Source organism: Lepus europaeus, chromosome 19, assembly GCF_033115175.1.
Source record: "Lepus europaeus isolate LE1 chromosome 19, mLepTim1.pri, whole genome shotgun sequence".
Classification (NCBI taxonomy): Eukaryota; Metazoa; Chordata; class Mammalia; order Lagomorpha; family Leporidae; genus Lepus; species Lepus europaeus.
Window position 1 is genome coordinate 14,456,200 of NC_084845.1, and position 19,144 is coordinate 14,475,343.

The window sequence follows — 19,144 nt, forward strand, 5'->3', positions numbered from 1 at the left end:
TGTGATGGGTGCCCTACCTCAGTGAAGTTCTGTAGGTCTCGGTCTCTGTGTGTGTGTGTGTGTGTGTGTACATACATGCACTGCCCCCACCCCCAACCCCATGTGGCCAGGTCATCAGCTCTGCATTTGAGCGGTGGGAGAGGTTGGGGCACCGCCCTCTTTGTGCATTCTCGGCCTACACTGGGAGAGGTTGACCGATGGATGAGTTCTGGGCATCTATCTAAAACCCCTGACTTGGTGGCTAGCTGCTGTAGCCACCATGGTACTTTCAAGCCCAGCTGGAACACACACAACCCAGGCCATTCGGTCTACAGAGGCTATTGGGGGTGGGGGAAACAATGAAATGAGGCTGTGTTCCTATTTCCATTTCTCTGTTCTTTCATCCTGTTGCTGCCAGGGATCTAGGCCCATAGAGTTAATACCAACACTAAGGACACAATGTGAGCTACTGACCCTTGGGCCCACTTAGGCTGTGTCTTGGAGCCACAAGTTTGGACTCAGTATAAGATGCCGGGCCTGAGAATATCTCGTGTTGTACTGTTACTGAGAAAGAAGGCTACTTACTGTCTGGGAGGCTCTCCCAGGACTCCTATTAGGGCCCTAAGGTCACCTGCTTTTCCTTTGTGAGAGTGAGAGAGAGCCATGATATAGCAGGTTTCTTTGGTCTTCCTCTGAGTGCCTTGGGATGGGGCAGGAGTTTTTTCTGACTTGACTTCCTCTGGGCTGGTCATGAAAAACTGTTGTCTCATGGTTTCTTAAGGCTTTTCTACATTTTTCTTCTTTAAGGACCCAGAAGAAGAGGAGAGAGGAACAGCTGTGCATCTAAAGTTATGGTGGGGGTAAGTTGGATTTTTCACTTTCTTCGTGGAAAGCCTTCTTGGTTTTCAAGGTGTTAAAACCTTATAGATTCCTATCTATCCAGAAGACTTAGAATAATGATTTGGGAAAGGGGGAAGAGAAGAGGAAGCCATACCTGTGCAGTAGTTTTCCTCAACCAGTCCCAGGGCTGTCTGCTTTTATATATAGACTTTGTCTGATCTAGAATTTTCATTTCCCTGGATTTTGTTCATTCTCAGAACGGTCTTCTTCTTCTTCTTTTTTTTTTTTTTTAAGATTTATTTATTTATTTGAGTCAGTGTTACAAGGGTGGGGGGAGGGGAGACAGAAAGGAATCTTCCATCAGCTGGTTTACTTCCCAAATGGCTGCAACGGCCAGGGCTGGGTCAGGCCAAAACCAGGAACTGGGAGCTTCTTCCGGGTCTCCCACGTGGATGGCAGGAACCCAAATACTAGGGCCATTTGCCACTGCTTTTCCCAGGTGCATTAGCAGGGAAATAGATCTGAAGAGGAGCAACTGGGATTCGAACCAGTGCCCTTATGGGATGCCAGTGTCACAGCTGGCAGCTTTACCTGCTGCACCACATGCTGGCCCTGCTCGGAACAGTCTTACAGGGAACATGCCTCTGTGATGTGACAGGGAAGTTAGAAACAGAATGAAGTTACTTTCTTCAGTATCACTAATTTCTTTGTTATAGTCCCTCCAGGGTCATATGCAGTAGCCTTTTGTTTATAAATTCTTAAAAAATTCCTAACTGCTGGGGCTGGCGCTGTGGCGTGGTGGGTTAATGCCCTGGCCTGAAGTGCCAACATCCCATATGGGTGCCGGTTCCAGTCCCAGCTGCTCCACTTCTGATCCAGCTCTCTTCTGTGGCCTGTGAAAGCAGTGGAGGATGGCCCAAGTCGTTGGGCCCCTGCACCCACATGGGAGACCCGGAAGAAGCTCCCGGCTCCTGCCTTCGGTTTGGCTCAGTTCCAGCCATTGTGGCCAGTTGGGGAGTGAACCATTGGATGGAAGACCTTCCTCTCTCTCTGCCTCTCCTCTCTCTGTGTAACTCTGCCTTTCAAATAAATAAATAAATCTTTAAAAAAAAAATTCCTAACTGCTTGGAATCTCCCTTCTGCCCCCCCTTCAGCTCTAGAAAATTTTCCCCGAGGGAGAAATAAGCAAATTGTCTTTTTTCTAATGGTTAGAGTAATAAAGGATTCTTGCAAAAATTTCAAAACTTGAGGCAGTTAGTTAAGTCACCCATAGTCCCACCATCCAAAGATAGTCACTATTAATATTTTCTTTTTTTAAAAAAAAAGATGTATTTATTTATTTGAAAGGCAGAGTTACACAGAGAGTGGAGAGGCAGAGAGAGGGAGGTCTTCCATCTGCTGGTTTACTCCCCAGATGGCCACCAACAGCTGGAGCTGTGCCAATCCAAAGCCAGGAGCCAGGAGCCAGGAGCTTCTTCCAGGTCTCCCACGTGGGTGCAGGGGCCCAAGGACTTATGCCATCTTCTGCTGCTCTACCAGGCCTTAGCAGAGAGCTGGATTGGAAGTAGAGCAGCCGAGTCTCAAACCAGCGGCCATATGGGATGCTGGCATTTCAGGCCAGGGCATTAACCAGCTGCGCCACAGTGCCAGCCCCACTATTAATATTTTCAAGTTAATTCTGCTGCACATATGTATAGTTATGTGATTTTTCTTTTCAGAGTGGGATCTTAGTACCAATGGAAGCAGCTAACTTACTGAGCACTTAGTTTTAGCTACTTATATATAATTTGAAGGTCTTTCCAATGTGTGTGTTTTTTTAATAAGATTTATTTTTTTATTTGAAAGTCAGAGTTACACAGAGAGACAGAGAAGCAGAAAAAGAGGTCTTCCATCCGACGCTTCACTCCCCAAATGGCCGCAATGGCTAGAGCCGTGCCGATCCAAAGCCAGGAGCCAGGAGCTCCTTCCAGGTCCCCCATGCGGGTGCAGGGGCCCAAGGACTTGGGCCATCCTCTACTGCTTTCCCAGGCCATAGCAGAGCTGGATCAGAAGTGGAGCAGCTGAGATTTGAACCAGTGCCCATATGGGATGCCAGCACTGCAGGCAGCGGTTTTACCTGCTACACCACAGTACTGGCCTCTCCAATGTGGTCTTGTTTAATCCATATAACAACTGTGAGACAGATGTGATTGTATTTCATTAATTCTGTCACATACTTTGTTTTCACATTTCAAACTCTGTGAAATCAGAGTTAGACAGTGAGAGAGAAAGGTCTTCCTCCTGTTGGTTCACCCCCCCAAATGGCTGCTATGGCCGACACACTGCGCCGATCCGAAGCCAGGAGCCAGGTGCTTCTTCCTGGTCTCCCATGTGGGTGCAGGGCCCAAGCATTTGGGCCATCCTCCACTGCCTTCCTGGGCCACAGCAGAGAGCTGGCCTGGAAGAGGAGCAACCGGGACAGAACTTGGCGCCCTGACCAGGACTAGAACCCAGGGTGCCGGCGCCACAGGCAGAGGATTAGCCTAGTGAGTGAGCCACAGCACCGGCCTATAGATTAAACATTTTATTTTCTCACTTATGAGTTGTTTTAGAAATATTTGTTACAGAGTTAATCTATTTTGTATGTTTCTAGATTCAGGTTTTTTTTTTTTTTTTTTTTTATTTGAAAGAATTACAGAAAGAGGTAGAGACAGAGAGAGTGGTCTTCCATTTGCTGGTTCACTCCCCAGATGGCTGCAACAGCCAGAGCTGCGCCAATCCGAAGCCAGGAGCCACGAGCTTCTTCCTGGTCTCCAGTGCGGATGCAGGGGCCCAAGGACTTGGGCCATCTTCTACTTCTTCTACTGCTTTCCCAGGCCATAGCAAAGAGCTGGATAGGAAGAGGAGCAGCCAGGACTAGGACCAGCGCCCATATGGGATGCCTGTGCTTCAGGCCAGGGCTGTAAGCCACTTCACCACAGCGCCGGCCCCGATTCAGTTTTCTTTTCTTCCTTCCTTCCTTGTTTGTTTGTTTGTCAGAGTTACACAGAGAAAAGGCGAGGCAGAGAGAGAGATCTTCCATCTGCTGGTTCACCCCCCAATTGGCCACAATGGCCACAGCTGTGCTGATCCAAAGCCAGGAGCCAGGAGCTTCCTCCAGGTCTCCCATACGAGTATAGGGGCCCAAGCACCTGCACCATCTTCTACTGCTTTCCCAGGCCATAGCAGAGAGTTGGATGGGAAGTGGAGCAGCCAGGACTTGAACCAGCATCCATATGGGATGCCAGCACTGCAGGTGGCGGCTTTGCCTGCTATGCCACAGCACCAGCCCCTCAGAGTTTTAAAAATACATTCAGATAACAGTTTCATTAACTCTTTATGTCATCCCAGAAGGTCTTTTCTACCACCACCAAAAATAAAAAGTCATTCATATTTTTCTAGAGTACTTTTGTCTTTTGTCCGATCTAAACCTTAATATACCTGCGATGATATATGACCAGAAAATATTGTGTGTAAAAATCCCTAATTTTGGGCCGGCGCCATGGCTCAACAGGCTAATCCTCTGCCTTGCAGCGCCGGCACATCGGGTTCTAGTCCCGGTCAGGGCGCTGGATTCTGTCCCAGTTGCCCCTCTTCCAGGCCAGCTCTCTGCTGTGGCCCGGGAGTGCAGTGGAGGATGGCCCAAATGTTTGGGCCCTGCACCCCATGGGAGACCAGGAGAAGCACCTGGCTCCTGCCTTTGGATCAGCGCGGTGTGCTGGCCGCAGCACACTGGCCGCAGCAGCCATTAGAGGGTGAACCAACGGCAAAGGAAGACCTTTCTTTCTGTCTTTCTCTCTCACTGTCAACTCTGTCAAAAAAAAAAAAATCCCTAATTTTTAGTGTATAATGAAATCTTTTTCTGTGACTTTGGAGTAATCAACTTTAAAGAATGGCATGGTGTTTGTAGGATGTAAAATTTGGGTTGCTTTCTTGGATGTGTCTGGGTATGGCACTATTCTGGCAAGACAGCTCTCAAAGATTCTTTTCACTCAGAAGAATGAAGCAATACTACTTAATCATTTTCTTACTACGTCTTTGATTTCTCATCTGAATTCTGTGAGGCCTAGTTGAATTTGTCTTCCCATTGCCATGCAGCCCAGAACCTTCCAAGATTCTCCACAAGAGCCCACTCTCTGCACACTTTGCTGGGGAAGGAGCATCAACTCCCCTTGCTCTTCAGCCCTTGACTATTCATTTCTCCCTGTATTTCCTCCTGTCCTCCAAGTCATGATTGCCCTTTGCCCAGATTAATGGAGGGCTGTGCACTGTGATTAAAGTGTAGAACCTTACACTGTTTCTGTTTACTGCCTCTATGACCATGGGCTTCCTTTTAACTTCCTTTGTGTAACGTAGTCTACAAAGCTGGAGAATGTGGAAATTCACCCGAATCTGCATGTACACTGGAAACATGGGGTCACCCAAATCCTACTTCCTGTTCTTTCTAACATATATTGAGATGCCAAATCCCATTGCTTCTTTCCGTTTCCTACTCCCTTAGCTCATGCCTTATGGCCTCATCCACTGTCTATTTTTCCTTGTTTTTCAAGCTTTGATTTTAATTATTGCCTTCTTACATTGATTCCACCTCCCAGAACAATACTGAGTCGTGAATATGGGCACTCTTGTCGTACACCCAGTTTTAGAGGAGATTCTTTGGATATTTCATTTTTACCTATAATGCTCATTCTTGTTTTCTGGTTTTGTTGTTTGTTTTTTTTTGGGGGGGGGGGAATTGGGGTTTTGTTTTTGTTTTTGTTTTGACAGAATGTCCTGGAATGGGTTAAGGACATTAGTTTTTATTTCTAATTTAATCCTGAGTTTTTATCATGAATGAATATTACATTTTTGACACACCTTTTCTATATCTCTTGAGATGATCATAATGGTTTTCTTTAATTCATTAATGTACCTAATGAGTTTCATTGATTTCTAGTATCATATATACCTAATCTTAACATAATACCGGATTCAGCTTGTTAACTTGTTTTTAATTTTACACCTATGGCATGTATAAGAATGGCCCATAATTCCAATCCTTCATAACATCTTTGGGTAAGTTACAACTGCCAAGGTTCAAGTAATGCAGTTATCTTTGCATCCCCTAAGAATGCCAGTGCTCTGAAGCCAGTGTCATGGCACAGCGGGTTGAGCCACCACCTACAACTCTGGTGACCTGGATGGAGATTCAGGCTCCTGGCTTTGGCCTGGCCTATCCCCAGTCATTGCAGCCATCTGGGGAATAAACCCAGTAGCCAGAAGATCGATCTCTCCCTCCCTCTCTCTCTCTCTCTCTGTCACTATGCCTTTCAAATAAATCTTTATTTTTTGTGGGGAGTGCTGTACTTCTAGTTTTTTTTATATTCTGAGAGCATGGTTCTACAGGTCTCAGGTCTTTGCAGTGTGCAACTAATTAGTCTCTCATACTGGCCAGCTATAAGCTTAGTCTCCTTTCCCTCTAATGCACAGTTTCATGAATGGCAAAGATCATGGTGTTCTGGGCACAGCAGATATTCCAGGGGCCAAATAAGCCTCCGTGACTCAGTATGCCTTTCTCAGTTTCCATTTTGACTTAGTTTTAACCTTTGAAGATTACTTTCCTCCTTTATTAACTTCACATTGCATTCCAGAATTCTTTAAATAGTCCATCCGTTAACTTACTTTGTAAAAAACAATGTGTTTATTTTTACTTTATTTAAAAGTCAGAAAGACAAAGAGATCTTTTATCCACTTGTTTTCCAAGCGCAGGGCTAGGCCAGGCAGAAGCAGAGAGCCCTCAGCTCCATTCGGGTCTCCCAGAAGGGTAGCAGGAACTTGAGCCATGGTTTGGTGCCTCCCTGGATGCATGTGAGCAGGAAGCTGGGTCAATAGCAGAGTAGCTGGGACTTGAACCAGGCACTCCAATATGGGATGTGGGCTCCCAGGTGGCAACTTCACTGCTGCACCACATGCTTGCCCTCAGTCCGTTGAGTCTCAGCTAATAATTTGGTGATGTTGACTATCCTCCACCAAATCTGATGTCCTGTGATTGTCTCTACTTTTGGTATGTGTTTTATTCTTCTCTTCATTGTGAACTTTTCAAGGGCAGGACCTGTGTCAGAGGCATGGAGAACACCGATTGATATTTTTTGGTAAAAGAATTTTATTAGCACATCTGTTTCTCTCCTCCTATTCCCTTCTGCCTCTGATTTCACCTCATGGAAGCTGCGCTCTGCAGTGACCAACAGAGCAGACTGGGCTGTTTCCGCCCCCTAATTGCAGGGTCTAGCCGAGGGCAGAAGTAGAAGGCAACCAACTGTGCATTTGGGGAAATGTGGATTCAGACCCCCAGCGGTGCCACTGCTAACTGTGCATTTGAGCAAACGACTTCCCTTCTCCAGACTAAAGCTTCCTTTGAATTATGATTCATGGAGTTCTCCTGAGGATTAATACATACAGGTATAAGGTACCAGGAACTTAAAGTGGCTAAAGCACAGTAATTGTGGCTGAGGTGCAGTGAATGCAGCTGTCAGCAGAAAGGCTGGGGGTTGTCACAGGAGGGAGTGTCAGGCAGGAAAGCTGTGGGTGATCTCGCTTAGGAATCAGGATACATTGGCCATGAGGATTCTGGGAGCAGTGCTTTCACATACAGCCATTGTGGTAGGGTATATCAGGTAGATGAACCCTTCCGAGGCTGCTGAGGACCCACTGATCCTGGGGTGTTTTCTGGCTCAGTATAGGTGATTCTTAATGGGTCTTTGTGGAATGAGATTTCACTGTCAGTTCTGAGGGGCCCTGTTTTGGGAACAAAGCCAGGGATTGTCCTGTGAGGCTAGAAGTCTTCATTATAGAAACCTTTCCAGAGCTGGGCCTAATAGTCATGTGCTCCTGAGCCTCAAAGCTTTGTTAGATATTTGGGATACCTCCAAAGGCTGGGGGGGCTCAGTGTCTCCCAGGTTGTAAATAAAGGGTCTGCCCACGGCAGGCCACAGCAGGTTCCCCTGGACTCAGATCAGCTTTGACAGTGTAGAAGTTGTTTCTTCTGAATCGGTTATGCTGCAGAAACAGATCGTGTGGGGGAGGGGTTGCCAAAGGAAGAGATGATGAGGGAGGGACTTCATTCTCAGCCCTTTGGGAACTCTGAGGTCATTCAGGTGGCTTGAGGCTGCATTTTCTTCCTCTCTTCCTCAGGCTCTGTGTTTTTCCAGAACAAACCCAGGGTATAACTTTTGCAATCCTAAAATCCATAGTCTGTATGAGTCAATATTTCTCATCTCCCTAACTGAATGTATTTTTTGTTTTAGAAGACTTTGAACAGATTTCTTTCCTCTGAAACTTCCTTCCTTTCTACACCCCTGCAGGAACTTGTTCCCCAGTTCTTCCCATTGCAATCAGTGATGTTGTCAAAGGCTGCTGTCCCTTAATTTTCCCTGTGTTCAACAAATATTTAGGTGTTCATCAGCAAACCACTTAACATTTCTTTATCTAAGATGCATCCTTCCTTCTAGACTGTTGGTGGTGTGCGAACACCAAAGCTTGCTAGAAATTACCTACCTCCTTAGAACTGCGATTTGATGACATACAAGTGCATGGTTCATTGGAATCACACGTTACAAGCCAGGAAGGGAATCATGATTAGATTGTTTTATTGCTGTCCAGTATCTGCCAGTACCTCTATCTCTGTGAGGATTTTAGGCCCGCAGATGTGATAGGAATATCATAGATTGAGTGTATATAGTTACAGGATATTTCCAAGAAGTCTGCGTCAGATGGTTACCTATAAATGGGTCCATTTAGAACTTGTGTAGTGTATACTCACCGTGGGTCACATCATTATAAATTTGCATCTTTCTGTCAGTTCCAGGAGCTCAGGAACAAGGAGAGTATAGTTAGGGACGATTTATCATAGCAGGAACAACTTATCTAGTTGTATAAATTTTTTAGAAATGACTCATAATTGAAAAGACCTTAGTAAACTCTCCAGCATATTGCCCAAAGTAAGAATATTGAATACATAAACAAGAGTTAGGGGTCATGCAGCCTGTAAAATGATATCTATTTAAGAATTTGTGGTGGCCGGCGCCGTGGCTCAACAGGCTAATCCTCCGCCTTGCGGCACCGGCACACCGGGTTCTAGTCCCGGTTGGGGCACCGGATTCTGTCCCAGTTGCTCCTCTTCCAGTCCAGCTCTCTGCTGTGGCCTGGGAAGGCAGTGGAGGATGGCCCAAGTCCTTGGGCCCTGCACCCGCATGGGAGACCAGGAGAAGCACCTGGCTCCTGGCTTCGGATCAGCACAATGCACCGGCTGCAGCGGCCATTGGAGAGTGAACCAACGGCAAAAAGGAAGACCTTTCTCTCTGTCTCTCTCTCTCTGACTATCCACTCTGCCTGTCCAAAAAAAAAAAAAAAAAAGAATTTGTGGGACCAGTGCTGTGGCACAGCAGGTTAACAGCCTGGCCTGAAGTGCCAGTATCCCACATGGGCACTGGTTTGAGACCCAGCTACTCCACTTCCAATCCAGCACTTTGCTGTGGCCTGGGAAAGCAATAGAAGATGGCCCAAGTCCTTGGGCCCTTGCACCCACATGGGAGACCCAGAAGAAGCTCCTGGTTCCCAGCTTTGGATCAGTGCAGCTCTGGCCGTTGTGGCCAATTGGGAAGTGAACCAGTGGATGGAAGACTTCTCTCTCTGTAACTCTGACTTTCAAATAAATAAATAAATAAATCTTAAAAAAAAATGTGGGGGTTGGTGCTATGGCGTAGCGGGTAAAGCTGCTGCCTGCAGTGCCAGCATCCTATATGGGTGCTGGTTCGAGTCCTTGCTACTCCACTTCTAATCCAGCTCTCTTCCATGGCCTGGGAAAGCAGTATCAGATGGCCCAAGTCCTTGGACCACTGCACCTCTCTCTCTCTCTCTGTCTCTCTGCCTCTCTTTCTCTCTGTTTGTAAGTTTGACTTTCAAATAAAATAAATAAATCTTAAAAAAAAAAAAAAAGAGATGACCCAAGTTCTTGGGCCCCCTGCACCCGCATGGGAGACCTGGAAGAAACTCCTGGCTCCTGGCTTTGGATTGGCACAGCTCCAGGCATTGCAGCCAGTTGGGGAATTAACCAGCAGATGAAAGACCTCTGTCTCTCTCTCTCTGCCTCTCCTCTCTCTATGTAACTCTGACTTTCAAATAAATAAATAAATATTTCACACAAAAAAAAGAATTTGTGGTGGCACGAAAAAGTGATTAGGATTTAATGTTTTGACATACTTGAGATTGAGGTTTCGTTGAATTCACCTGCAGGTTTGTTTTTGTTTTGTTCTTGAGCCTGAGTTTTTAATAAATTATTATTACATAGATTATATGCAAATCCTATTTTCAGAGATAGATTTTGTACAGTACCTTGGAATGATTTTTTTTTTTTAATTTCTCAAATGTGAGGATGGGGAGGAGGCAATGAGAAGTGTGTGTTTAACCAATGGTGTGCTGTATACTTGCATGTACTGTTCTATTTAATAGGGAAAGACAACTTACTTGGGCTGTGTTTATTCCCAGATCTGGGTGAATAATGGGAGTTCCGAGGGGTGAAATCTCTAGAAGTTTATATGCTCAACAATCATGTGGTGACTTGACTCTGATTATCCTTATTTCCACACTGATCCATCCATGATGAAGGACCTAGCACAGCCTGTTTTCCCAGTAGAGCTTCCCTATTGAGTTGCTTTCTCTGGTTTGTTTTATACTATCTTAAAGATTTTGTCCATTAGTTTCACAAATAATATGTTCATTTTATGGTTTCAGGAATTGAACTTCAAAGATGTAGCCATATACTTCTCTCAAAAGGAGTGGGAACGCTTGCACTGTGCTCAGAAGGATTTGTACCGAGATGTAATGTTGGAGAATTACAGCAACTTGATTTTCCTGGGTAAGTTTATCCCTCCTGTCCCCCAGTACAGAATTGGCCTTCTGGAATTTTTATGTTCTTTGTTGTAAGTTTTTCATGAATACTTTTCAAGTACCTAGACAAGGGTGGGAAACATCCAGTCCATGGGCCATGTAAGCACACTAAATCATTTGGTCTGGCCTTACCAAGGGAACCATAGGCTGTACTTGAAATTTATGGATCTGTAGAAGGCTGATTTTTAATCTGATCATTTTGTACAGTCTGCAAATGATGTTATTCATATCCAAGTGGCCACTGGCATAAAAAAAAGTTTCTCCATCCCTAGCTGAACTAATAATTCTTGCTCACAAAAAAATTGTTTTGTCCCTTGTGAAGTTGGGAATGGGCTACTCCATCGGGCACCCTCGTCTTACAAGTCCTTCTTCTTGCTTCTTCCTTAATCTGCTTCCTTCCCTTTCTGGAAAATCAGGAACTGACTTTAATTCTACAATATAGCCTTGTTCCTTTTTTTCCTTGAGCAGGATTTTATGATGCTAAACCAAGTGTGATCTCTTTACTGGAGCAGGGAAAAGAGCCCTGGATGGTTCAGAGGAAAGATACAAAAGAATGGCGTCCAGGTGAGTGGTAAAGAATTGTGTTGGGGAGGCCATGACACCTAGTTACCAGCTTCTGAGAAGGCATTAATTCTGAGATTTTGGTGGTAGAGCTTCCCAAAATGGCCTAAGATCTGGAGAAGGTAAGGATGTTTTAGCATAAGCCTCCAAATTTTTATTCCACTTGCCACTTTCTTACTACCTTACTGTCCTATTTCCTCCTCATTTCAGAGAGGAAGTGCCCTCCTTCCCTATGACAGCCATTTTAGCTGCCTTTGAGTCCAGTTTTATCCTGCCTTTTTTTTTAATACAGCTTTATTGAGCTGTATAACCACATATTTATAAAATTCACCCATTTATAGTTTTACAACTGTTACAGCAATCCTATTGAAGAATGTTTTCATCACCTCAAAAGGAAAGGGTATGCCCTTTAACAGTCATTCCCCACGCCCAACACTAAACAACCACCAATCTACTTACAGTCTGTGTAGCTGTGCTATTCAGGCAGTTCACATTAGTATTTGTGACTGGCTTCTCTCATTCAGCAAAATGGTTTCAAGGTTCATCCATATTGTAATATGTACCAGTACTTCATTACACTATGCTGCCCAATAATATTCCACGCTATGGATAATACCCTATTTTGTTTATCCGTTCATCAGTTGGTAGACGTTAAGGTTATTTCTACTTTTAAGCCATTATGAATGTTGCTGCTCTGAATGTTTATTTATATGTTCCTTTTTTCTTAGTTTGTTGAGTATTTTTATCAAGAAAGGGTTTTAGGGGCCAGCACTGTGGCATTGAAGGTTAAGCCTCAGCCTGCAGTGTTGGCATCCCATATGGGTGCTGGTTTGAGTCCTGGCTGCTCCACTTCTGATCCAGCTCCCTGCTAGTGCACCTCGGAAAAGAGTGGAAGATGGCCCAAACACTTGGTCCCCTGCACCCATAGGGGAAACCCAGAAGAGGCTCCTGGCTCCTGCCTTTAGCCTGGCCCAGCCCTAACCGTTGCGGCCATTTGGGGAGCAAACCAGTGGATGGAAGATCCCTTATCTCTATCTCTCCCCTTCTCTCTGTGTGTGTTTCTGACTTTCAAATAAATAAGTAAATCTCAAAAAGGGGGAGGGTAGAATAATTTTGTCAATTGTTTCTCTGCATCAATTAAAATATCCTGTGATTTATATCCTTTTTTTTTCTATTTTTAAAATATTTATTTATTGGTTGGTTGATTGATTTGATAGGCAGCATGACAAAGAGGGAGAGGGAAAGACAAAAAAAGGGATAGATTTCATCTACTGGTTTACTCCCCAAATGGTGACATAGCCAAGTTTGGGTCAGGCTGAAGCCAGGAACCAGTATTTCCGTCCAGGTCCCCCACGTGGGTGGCAGGGGCTTGGACCATCTTCCGCCACCCTCCTAAGCACCTTAGCAGGAACTGGAATAAAAGAAGAGGCAACCAGGACTTGACTTGGCACCCTAATATGGGATGCCAGCATCAAACCCAGCCCTTCCTTTGCTCTATTAGTATGTGTATATTACATTCATAAACTTTTGGCTGTTAAACTGTTCGTGGCATTTCTGGGATAAATTCCATCAGGTTGTGGTATAGAATCCTTTCTCTGTTTCTGGATTCAGTTTGGTTTTATTTGTTGAAGATTTCTACACCTGTATTCATTAATGATATTGGTCTGTAATTTTCCTTGCTTTGTCAGATCTTGATATGAAAGTAAAATCCACCTTAGAATTAATGGTGAGAAATATTCCTTCCTCTTTTGTCTCTTGGAAGCTTTTTTTTTTTTTTTTTTTTTAAGATTTGTTTATTTGAAAGGCAGAGTTAGAGAGAGTGACAGAGGGAGATGGATCTTCCATCCACAGGTTCCCTTCTCTAAATGGCCACAATGGCTGGGATTGGGCTAGGCTGAAGCCAAAAGTCTGAAATTCCATGCATCCCACATGGGTGCAGGGACCCAGGTACGTGGGCTGTTCTCCACTGCTTTTCTAGGCACATTAGCAATGAACTGGATTATAAGTGGAGCAGCCGGGATCTGAACGAGGACTCAGACCTGGAGCTCACATGGAATGCCTGCATTGCAGGCAGGGCCACAATGTAAGCCTCTTGGAAATATTTTTGAAGGATTGGTATTAACTTTTCGTTTTTTTTGTTTGTTTGTTTTTTGTTTTTTTGTTTTTGTTTTTGTTTTTGTTTTGACAGGCAGAGTGGATAGTGAGAGAGAGAGAGAGACAGAGAGAAAGGTCTTCCTTTTTGTCGTTGGTTCACCCTCCAATGGCCGCTGCGGCCGGCGCGCTGCAGCCAGCGCATTGTGCTGATCCGAAGGCAGGAGCCAGGTGCTTCTCCTGGTCTCCCATGGGGTGCAGGGCCCAAGCACTTGGGCCATCCTCCACTGCCTTCCCGGGCCATAGCAGAGAGCTGGCCTGGAAGAGGGGCAACCGGGACAGAATCTGGGGCCCCAACCGGGACTAAAACCCGGTGTGCCGGCGCCGCAAGGCGGAGGATTAGCCTGTTGAGCCACGGTGCCGGCCTTAACTTTTCTTTAAATGCTTAGTAGAATTTGGCGTGAGGCCATTGGGTCCAGGGCTTTTCTTTGTGTGAAGATTTAACTACTGATTCAGTCTTAGTATTTGTTATAGCTCTATTCATATATTGCTTCCTTTTGAATCAGTTCTGGTCATTTTTAGGAATTTGTCAATTTTGTCTTAGTTACCTAATTTGTTGGCATATAGTTATTCATAGCAGTTACTTATGAGCCTTTTTATTTCTGTAAGATCAGCAGAGATACCTCTTCTTTAATTTCTGACGTGATTGTAATATTTTGAGTCTTTTCTCCTTTTTCGTTATTTAGTCTAGCTAAAAGATTGTCAATTTTATTGGTATTTTCAACACTTTTTTTTTTTTTTTTTTTTTTGACAGGCAGAGTGGACAGTGAGAGAGAGACAGAGAGAAAGGTCTTCCTTTTGCCGTTGGTTCACCCTCCAATGGCCGCCGCGGTAGCGCGCTGCGGCCGGCGCACCGCGCTGATCCGATGGCAGGAGCCAGGTGTTTATCCTGGTCTCCCATGGGGTGCAGGGCCCAAGGGCTTGGGCCATCCTCCACTGCACTCCCTGGCCACAGCAGAGAGCTGGCCTGGAAGAGGGGCAACCGGGACAGGATCGGTGCCCCGACCGGGACTAGAACCCGGTGTGCCGGCGCCGCTAGGCGGAGGATTAGCCTATTGAGCCGCGGCGCCGGCCTTCAACAGACTTTTGATCTCACTTTCTTCTGCTTTCTGTTCTCTGTTTTTCATCTCTGCTATGATCCATATTTCCTCCTTCTAGCAGCTCTGAGTTAAATATGCTCTATATTATCTGATTCTTGAAGGTTTATAGTTAGATTGTTAGCTTGAGATCTTTGTGTTAATATAGTTGATTTCCCTTTAAGCCCTGCTTTCACTGCATTGCATAATTTTTGGTATGTTCTTTTCTTTTTCCTTTATCTCAAAATATTTTCTAGCTTCCCTTGCAATCTCTTCTTTGATCCATTAGTTATCTAGGAATATGTTATTTAATTTTCACACATTAGTGAATTTCCCAAATTTCTTTCTCCATTGTAGCTTTAGAACATACTTTGCATTTCAGTCCCTTTCAATGTATTACGGCCTTTTTTATAGCCTCTAATATGTGGTCTAACCTTGAGGACATTTTATATATGCTTAAGAAGAATGTGTATTCTTTTTTAGATAGAATGTTCTATTTGAAATTTAGTTGCTTTATAGTGTTGTACAAGTCTGTTTTCTTGTTGAACATCTGCTACTTGATCTCCATTATTGCAAACAGAATCCTGAAGTGTGATTTACAGAATTGTCTGTTTCTCCAATTCTTGCCTCATCTATCTTGGGGCTCTGTTATGAAGTACATATACACGTAAAACTGTTACATTGTTTCCTGACCATAATTATACCCTGCTTTCATTACAAAATGTCCCTTTTTGTCTCTAGTTACAGTTTGTCTTAAAGTTTATTTTGTCTGATACAAGTAATGCTGTTCCAAATCACTTTTGGTTACCCTTTGTATGGCATTATCTTTTTCCACTCTTTTATTTCAACCTGTTTGTGTCCTGAATCTAAGATTTTTCTATAGTAATCAGCATATACTCATACTTGGATCATGTTTTTTTAATCCATTCTGCCAATCTCAGCCATTTGTTTGCAGTGTTTAATATATTTATACTTAATATGATTACTGGTAGGATTTACATCTGACATTGTAGTGTTTAATTTCTACATGTTTTATTTTTGTTTTATTCCTCAAATCTTTGATTCCTTCCATCTTTTATGTCAAATAGATATTTATTTTCTAGAGTACTATTTTAGTTACTTTATATTAGTAGGCAGAATAATGATCCCTTCCAAAATCATCTATATCCTAATCTCTGAAACCTTTGAATATTTTAATATAACAGAACAAAGGAGAATTAAGTTTGAAAATTGGCTGACCCTAAACTAGGGACAGTATTTTAGATTATCCAATGTAATGTAATCATAAGAGTCCTAAAAGTATTAGAGAGGTAACTATAGAAGAAATACACACAGAGATGCAGTGTTGTAGCTTTGAAGATGGAGGCAGGGGCTGTGAGCTTAGGAAAATGGACAGGCTCTATAGCTGAACAAGGCAAGGAGCATATTTCCTTGAATGCCTAGTATTCTCCTACCCTTTGCCAAGGAAATTTGTGAGAAGTTAGTCTTATCTTGTACTTCCTGTTTGTGCAAAGCCTCAAAATTAAGCAGTCATGAAAAACTGAGATCTCTTCTTTCCAAGATCTTTCCTGGACAAGCAGACAACACTGCACCTGTGCAGCTTTTCTGTTCCCATGCACACGTTAGAATGTTTTAAAGCTTTTCCTCTGGTTGTCTGGATCTTACCATTTTCTTTTAAAGTCCTGACTGGTACTATTTGTCCCCACTGAAGTCGGCGTTGTGCAGCTGCAGTGTTGTCCGAGCCGCCTGTTGTTTCCAGCACTGCTCTGGAGTGGGCTTTCCCTGCTGCTCTGGCACTGCCACCTCCCCCAAGGTGAGCCCGAGTCGGTCAGATAGCAACAATGTTCTGTGGAGACATTTTCCAGGAATCAAAGTTAGGAGAAAACACTGGGTGGTGGTGGCACTGACTGCAAAAGAGGTCGGAATACTGCACTGGCTATAAGGCAGCTGGCCAGCTTTTGGCAACTACATGAACGAACTAGAAGGGGGGAGGGGGAAATGAATGTCACAAATCTTAGTACTTTCTGGAAAGGCAGTTTTCAGTTTGTGGCTTTGGTTAAATCCCAGAATTCTGATGTGGCTTATTTTAGTTGTTTACCCAGTATTTTCAGTTTTTTTCTGGGGGTGAATGAGTGCACCACATTTCCTATTCTGAAGAAAATCTCTGGTCTTTTCTTTCAAATTTAGAGTTGTCTTTGGATCACCATTCAGTTACTTTATTTGTTAAATTATTTTTAAAATTTTTAATTCTTAGCAGAGTCAGTGTGCTTTGTAGATTCAGTCCTAAGAGCATGATATTTCTTTCTCCCCTCCTCCTTTCTTTCTCCCTTTTTTTCAGCTTTTGAGATAACATTTTAATTTTACGTTAGAGTAAAAAGGCTTAATATTTCACTGAATAAGTTTAAAAAGTAAAAAGCAACAGCCCTAGTTTAGTGAGAATATAGACAAAGACTATAAACAATAACTGAATGGAAAAATGACCATTTCATCCATATACATTCAGTTTTAACATAATCACAGATCATTAAAACTATATTAGTATAATATTCTTAACCATTGGCTTCACAAGGTATAGAACAAAGTTTTACAAAACTGTATTTGCAGCAGTACTGATCCACACAGACATTTCTTTCTTTTTCAATTTGAACTCCCACAATAAGGGAGAACATGCAGTGTTTTTCTTTCTGGGTCCAGCTTAATTCACTCAACATGATGTCCTCCAGTGGCATCCATTTTGCTGCAAATGACAGAATTTCATTCTTTTTTATAGCTGAATAATGTCCTTGTGTGTGTGTGTGTGTATTATAGACACCAGATTTTCTTTATCCATTCATCTGAAGATGGACACCTTTGTTGATTACAAATTTGGGCTATTCTGAACAGTGCTACTATCAACATAGTGCTGCAGGTATCTTGTTGATACATTGTTTTCAAGTCTTTTGGGTATTGCTGGATCATATGGCAAGTCTATTTCTAGTTTAAGAAATCTCCACACTGTTTTGCACATTTGCTGCACTAGTTTACATTCCCTCTAACAGTGTATAAGTGTTCCCCTTTGTCCACATCCTTGCCAGCATTTGTTACTATGTTTTGGATTTTAGCCATTCTGACAGGACTGATGTGATACCACATTGTGGTTTTGATTTGCATTTCCCTGGTGGGTAGGGATATTAAGCATTGGCCATTTGTATTTCTTTTGAGAGCTGTCTATTGAAGTCCTTTGCCCATTTCTCAATTGGATTGGTTGGCTTTTGTTTTTTTTTTAATTGCTGATATATTTGGGATATTAATCCTTTGTCAGATAGGTGGCTTGCGTATATTTTTCCCATTCTAGTGGATGTCTTTTCATTACTGATCATTTCCTCTGCTGTGCAAAAGCTTCTGAAGTTTGATATAGTGCCATTTATTTAGTTTTACTCTTGTTCCCTGTGCTTTGGGGGTCTTGTGCAAGAAGTCATTCCCTACACCAGCATCTTGGAGTGCTTCCTCTGTTTTCTTCCAACAACTTCACAGTCTCAGGTCTTCAATTTAGGTCTTTGATCCATCTTGATTTGATTTCATTCTTCTACATTTATACATCCAGTTTTGCCAGCACCATTTGTTAAAGAGACTTTCCTTATTCCACTGCATAGTCTGAGCACTTTAGTCAAAAATCAGTTGGCTATATGTATGTGGATTAATTTCTGGGCTCTATTCTGTTCCACTGATCTATGTATTGATTTTTATGATAGTAACATACTGTTTTAATTAGTATAGCTTTGCAGTATGCTTTGAATATTGTGATGCCTCCACTTAATTTTTCTGGTTCAGGATATCTTTGGCTATTCTGGGTCTTCTGTTCCATATGAATTTTAAGATTGTTTTTTCTAGTTCTGTAAAGATTTAATTGGTATTTTGATGGGGATTACATGTAGGTTGCTTTAGGTAGTATAGACATTTTAATGATATTGATTCTTCTGATCCATGAGTAAGGAATATCTTTCCTTTCTTGTGTCCTTAAGGATTTCTTCATCAGTGTTTGATAATTTTCATTGCAGAGATATGTCACTTCTTTGGTTAAATGTATTACTAAATATTTGATGTTTTGGGCTATTGTGAATTGGATTCTTTTTTGATTTCTGTATGAGTTCATCATTAGCATATACAAAACAGCTACTGGTTTTTTGAACATTTATTTTGTAACCTGCAACTTTACTAAATTGGTTTATCAATTCCAGCAGCTTTTTGAATTGTTTAGGTTTTTCCATGTACAACATCATATCTGCAAACATGGATAATTTAACTTCTTTTTTTTATTTTTATTTTTTATTTTTGACAGGCAGAGTGGACAGTGAGAGAGAGACAGAGAGAAAGGTCTTCCTTTTGCCGTTGGTTCACCCTCCAATGGCCGCGGCGGTAGTGCGCTGCAGCCGGCGCACCGCGCTGATCCGATGGCAGGAGCCAGGTGCTTCTCCTGGTCTCCCATGGGGTGCAGGGCCCAAGCACTTGGGCCATCCTCCACTGCACTCCCGGGCCACAGCAGAGAGCTGGCCTGGAAGAGGGGCAACCGGGACAGGATCGGTGCCCCGACCGGGACTAGAACCCGGTGTGCTGGC

The 19,144-nt window shown here is 43.2% G+C and overlaps 1 protein-coding gene across 2 annotated transcripts in view; it reads left to right on the forward strand.

Annotated features, from left to right (window-relative positions):
• The window catches only part of LOC133747816 (zinc finger protein 568), a 187,629-nt gene that overhangs the window by 154,797 nt on the left and 13,688 nt on the right, over positions 1–19,144 (forward strand). Inside the window, exons 6-8 of one of the 2 annotated variants that reach the window (XM_062176190.1) lie at positions 787–839; positions 10,606–10,729; positions 11,230–11,325. In XM_062176190.1, the coding sequence (XP_062032174.1) occupies positions 787–839; positions 10,606–10,729; positions 11,230–11,325 (273 nt within the window). Of the gene's footprint in view, positions 1–786; positions 840–1,444; positions 1,471–10,605; positions 10,730–11,229; positions 11,326–19,144 lie in introns of both variants that reach the window. The other variant, XM_062176199.1, reaches the window with a different exon arrangement.